Source organism: Teleopsis dalmanni, unplaced genomic scaffold (assembly GCF_002237135.1).
Source record: "Teleopsis dalmanni isolate 2A unplaced genomic scaffold, ASM223713v2 unscaffolded_contig_3106, whole genome shotgun sequence".
Lineage (NCBI taxonomy): Eukaryota > Metazoa > Arthropoda > Insecta > Diptera > Diopsidae > Teleopsis > Teleopsis dalmanni.
In genome coordinates, this window is record NW_024034488.1 from 1 (window position 1) to 5632 (window position 5632).

The 5632-nt window shown below is 35.8% G+C and overlaps 1 protein-coding gene across 1 annotated transcript; it reads left to right on the forward strand.

The window, feature by feature from the left end:
* Positions 1-213: 213 nt before the first annotated feature.
* Positions 214-4274, forward strand: LOC119664966 (uncharacterized protein K02A2.6-like). Its single transcript, XM_038074308.1, has one exon. The coding sequence runs from the start codon at positions 229-231 to the stop codon at positions 4177-4179; it is 3951 nt and encodes a 1316-aa protein (XP_037930236.1). The 5' UTR covers positions 214-228; the 3' UTR covers positions 4180-4274.
* Positions 4275-5632: the final 1358 nt, after the last annotated feature.

Sequence of the window (5632 nt, forward strand, 5' to 3'; positions counted from 1 at the left end):
AGTATATTCGATAATGGCAACACTGCATAAAGAAATAGAGAAAGAAGTAAAAAAGACAAAATGCGTAGTTGTTGTCGGAATCGTGCAAAGCAGAGTAAACGTGCTGTGGTGTAATCATAATATTTATTAAGATTAAATTGTAAATTATTATAATACTTTAAGTAATAAAGTATATGTTGTTATATATAAGAACATAACAAAGTTGGCGACGAGGATAAAAATTAAAGGATGGCGAGGAGTTTTGGGGTATTGGATCAATTTGACGTTGCGTCGGGGAAGTGGAAGACTTACAGGGAGCAAATGGAGTTTTTTTTTATGGCAAATGAAATCACAGACGATAAAAAGAAAAAAGCAATCTTTTTAGCGTCATGTGGGCCGGAAACCTACACAATATTAAAATCGGTTGCCACACCGATTAATATTGTAGAGGAAACATTCACATTTGAGGCGGCAACTAAGTTATTGACCAACTATTTTTGTCCGGCAGCGAATGCAATAATTGAAAGGTTTAAATTTTATCGGAGAAACCAAGTAGAGGACGAATCAATTATTGAATATTTGGCAGCGCTAAGGAAATTGAGCCAAGACTGCAATTTCAAGGATTTGGAAGAAATGTTACGAGACAGACTAGTCTGTGGCATGCGCGATGAAAATTTACAAAAGCGGCTCCTGGCGAATGACCAGTTAACACTAAAAATAGCGCAGGAGGAAGCTATAGCATCAGAAACAGCACAAAAGAATGCGACGGAACTTAAAACGTCAGCCAGCCTACCAGGGTTGAATAAAATTTCAAGCAACAAGGTAAAACCAAATCGTGCTCCAGTGGACCATATTCAGAATTGTTATCGTTGTCGAGGAAATCATCATTCAGATCAGTGCAAATTTAAAGACGCGGAATGTTATTATTGCAAAAAGCGTGGACATATTGAGAGAGCTTGTATAAAAAAAGCAAAAACCAAAAAGCCAGCAACAAATAATGGAAGAAGACCAAACAGAGTAAATCTTTTAGATACAAACCAGGAAACTCAAAAGACAGAGTATTTATGGTCAATGTTCGTTAAAGGTAGTCCATCGGTCAAGAGAGTGATTACGATAAGTAAGTCACCGGTACAAATGGAAATAGATTCGGGGGCAAGTTACTCAATAATAAGTGAAAAGTTATTTAGAGAAAAAATGCCGTATATTCCGCTAAAACCAAGTCAAATACAATTAAGAACTTGGGGAACAGAGAAAAATCTTAAACTGAGTGGAGAAGCAGAAGTACCAGTCTCGGTTGGGAACGTCACAAAGAAACTAAAGTTGTTAGTAGCAGCGGGTGAAGGTCCGGCTCTAATCGGTCGAAATTGGTTTAACGATTTGGGAATTACTATAACCAGCAATTTATGCAATATAGAATCAACTATTCCAGTAGAAGTGATGAACTTCAGTTCAGTTTTTGATGGAAATCTTGGAGATTACAAGGGAAATCCTGTGAAGTTACAAATGTCAGTTTCAAGTAAACCGAAATTTCTTCGATATCGACAAGTGCCGTTTGCACTAAAACTCAAGGTGGAAGCAGCATTAAAGAAGTTGGAAGATGAAGGCGCACTACGTTCAATATCCTTTAGTGAGTGGGCAACACCGGTTGTACCTATAATTAAACCAGATGGTAGCATACGCATTTGTGGAGATTATAAGTGCACAGTGAATCAAATGCTTTGCAAGGAAACGTATCCATTACCTACTAATACAGAAGTGCTAGCAACATTAGCAAATTGTAAGTGGTTTACAAAGCTGGATTTAGATCGAGCGTATACACAGGTGAAGGTTGACCAAGAATCAGCAAGGATACTTACATTAAACACACATCGCGGACTTTTTGAAGTTACAAGATTACCGTTTGGAATTTCAACGGCACCAGGTATATTTCAACGGGTGATGGAAGGAGTTCTTAAGAACATAGATGGTGTGATTATTTATTTAGATGACATTCTAATTGGCGGAACAACTTTGGAAGAGTTGTGGGATAGAACACGAACTGCTCTGAAACGTGTACAGGATGCAGGATTGAAGCTTAAAAAATCAAAATGTGTTTTCGCAGTACAAGAGATAACATTTTTGGGGTTTAAGATAAGCCGAGAAGGAGTGCGTCCAACTGACGAAAAGGTGAAGGCAATAGCTCAAGCACCAGAACCAATAAATAAACAGCAGCTACAAGCTTTTCTTGGGTTAATTACATTTTATGATAGATTTTTACAAAATAAGGGCGATCTATTGGAACCGCTGTATCGACTATTAAGAAAAGAGATACCTTTTAAATGGGGTAAAGAACAGAAATTAAGTTTTGAACGAGCAAAGAAACTATTACAATCAAAAAATCTTTTGGTGCATTATTCGGCTGACTTACCACTGATATTATGCGGAGACGCATCACCGTATGGAGTTGGAGTTGTTTTGGCACACAAGATGCCGGATGATAGAGAAGCACCGATTGCTTTTGGCTCCAGAACATTACAGGGCGCGGAACGAAATTATTCACAGTTGGATAAAGAAGCGCTAGCGATTATGTTTGGTGTGCAAAAGTTTCATCAATTTTTAAGTGGTAGACAATTTACAATAATGACTGATCATAAACCACTAGTGGGATTATTTAATCCAGAAAAACCAATATCACAGCATATATCACCCAGAATGTTAAGGTGGTCGTTAAAGTTAGGCGCTTACCAGTACGAGATTAAATTCCGAGAAGGGAAACATCACCAGAATGCAGATGCATTGAGCCGGTTACCTTTAAATGATGTAAAGCTACAAATACCGGAAATACCTGAAATATTATACTGCAATGAGGCTGAGGAACAGTTTTTAATCACTGCGAAAGAAATTGCACAAGCAACCAGAAGAGATCCAATACTATCAAAAGTAATGTGGCATATCCAAAGGAAAGATACAGTTTTGCCATATAAATCAATCCAGTTTAAACCGTTTGTGAATAAAATCCAGGAACTATCAGTGAATGCACAATGTTTGTTATGGGGAGCCAGGGTAATAATACCAGCAACACTACGTCCCAGAATACTTGAGATGTTGCACGAAGTTCATCAAGGCATGTCGGCAATGAAAGCAGTTGCGCGAAGCTATTTTTGGTGGCCTGGTTTAGATGAAGATATAGAAATGTTAGCCAGACGTTGTGAAAAGTGTGCATGTAACAAAAAGAATCCTCCAGTAGCAGCAGGTAAACCATGGCCAGCAACGCTAAGGCCATGGTCACGGTTACATATTGATTATGCGGGACCCTTTATGGGTACAAATTTTTTTATCGTCGTAGATGCTCATAGCAAGTGGATAGAGGTAAAAATAACCAGTAAAATAAATGCGATTAGAACAATCGAGTTAATGAGAGAAATATTTGCAACACATGGTATACCAGATACCATTGTGTCCGATAATGGGCGAACGTTTGTGTCAGAAGAATTTGAGAAATATTTAAAACTTAGCGGTATAAAGCACATACGTACGGCACCGTATCATCCATCGTCAAACGGGCAAGCAGAAAGGTTTGTACAAACCATTAAGAATCACCTTAAGAAAATGCAGTCTTCAGACATCAGTAAGAATTTGGCAAATATACTTTTGCATCTGCGTACAACTCCTAATGCAAATTCAAGTTTGAGTCCAGCAGAAATCTTGATGGGAAGGAAGTTGAAAACATTGTTAGATCATTTGCACCCCAGTGATCACAACACTCAGAAGCAGCTAAATTCTGATGAGTATTCCAAACAAATAAAACCAGTTCGCAGTTTCCAGTGTGGTGAAAGTGTTTGGTACCGAAATTTTGGAAGAGGAGAAAAGTGGATGCCAGGGATTATACAATCAACAGGAGATCGCAACTACAAAATTCAATCAAATAGTGACATATTGTCGAGACATATTGACCAGTTGCATAAGCGAGTTTCGGAGACACCGACAAGGTTAGAATCCAATATAACTCCAGTAGCAGTAACTTCAGTGGCACAACCGGAAGAGCAAGACGACCAAGTAAGTGCAGGTCAGTCATCAAATGAATATATCCTACCAGATAGTCAAGTAGAGGGGTCATTAGAAGAAAAAGATAAAAGAGATGAAACATTAAAATCGCGACCGTACCGGCAGAGGCAACCGACAAAAAGGTTACGGGACTATTTGATGGGGGAGGAACTGTAGTATATTCGATAATGGCAACACTGCATAAAGAAATAGAGAAAGAAGTAAAAAAGACAAAATGCGTAGTTGTTGTCGGAATCGTGCAAAGCAGAGTAAACGTGCTGTGGTGTAATCATAATATTTTATTAAGATTAAATTGTAAATTATTATAATACTTTAAGTAATAAAGTATATGTTGTTATATATAAGAACATAACAATGTATTATTCATTTTTTAATGTTTTATACCGGAACTTTTTAAGACCCTTATACATGTGAAATTTATTGTGCGCAACAGTGCGCCATTTCATTATATTCTGTCAATAAATAGTGACGGAATGACATATTTTGAATTGTGTAACGCAGTCCACACAACTAAGTTGAGAATTATTTTTGTCATGCATGTTTGTTAATAACTCAATTATCTATTATTCATTTTTTAATGTTTTATACCGGAACTTTTTAAAACCCTTATTTATGTGAAACTTATTGTGCGCAACAGTGCGCCATTTCATTATATTCTGTTAATAAATAGTGACGGAATGACATATTTTGAAATGTGTTACGCAATTCACACAACTAAATTGAGAATTATTTTTGTCATGCATGTTTGTTAATAACTTAATTATGTATTATTCATTTTTTAATGTTTTATACCGGAACTTTTTAAAACCCTTATACATGAAAATTTATTGTGCGCAACAGTGCGCGATTTCATTATATTCTGTCAATAAATAGTGACGGAATGACATATTTTGAATTGTGTTACGCAGTCCACACAACTAAATTCAGAATTATTTTTGTCATGCATGTTTGTTAATAACTCAATTATGTATTATTCATTTTTTAATGTTTTATACCGGAACTGTTTATAACCCTTATACATGTGAACTTTATTGTGCGCAACAGTGCGCCATTTCATTATATTCTGTTAATAATTAGTGACGGAATGACATATTTTGAAATGTGTTACGCAGTCCACACAATAATATTGGGAATTATTTTTGTCATGCATGTTTGTTAATAACTCAATTATGTATTATTCATTTTTTAATGTTTTATACCGAAACTTTTTAAAACCCTTATTTATGTGAAACTTATTGTGCGCAAGAGTGCGCGATTTCATTATATTCTGTTAATAATTAGTGACGGAATGACATATTTTGAAATGTGTTACGCAGTCCACACAATAATATTGGGAATTATTTTTGTCATGCAAGTTTGTTAATAACTCAATTATGTATTATTCATTTTTTAATGTTTTATACCGGAACTTTTTAAAACCCTTATTTATGTGAAACTTATTGTGCGCAAGAGTGCGGCATTTCATTATATTCTGTCAATAAATAGTGACGGAATGACATATTTTGAATTGTGTTACGCAGTCCACACAACTAAGTTGAGAATTATTTTTGTCATGCATGTTTGTTAATAACTCAATTATGCATTATTCATTTTTTAATGTTTTATACCG

Excerpts from the sequence above, each read along its gene's own strand:
- LOC119664966 (XM_038074308.1), top strand. The coding sequence starts at position 229 with ATGGCGAGGAGTTTTGGGGTATTGGATCAATTTGACGTTGCGTCGGGG.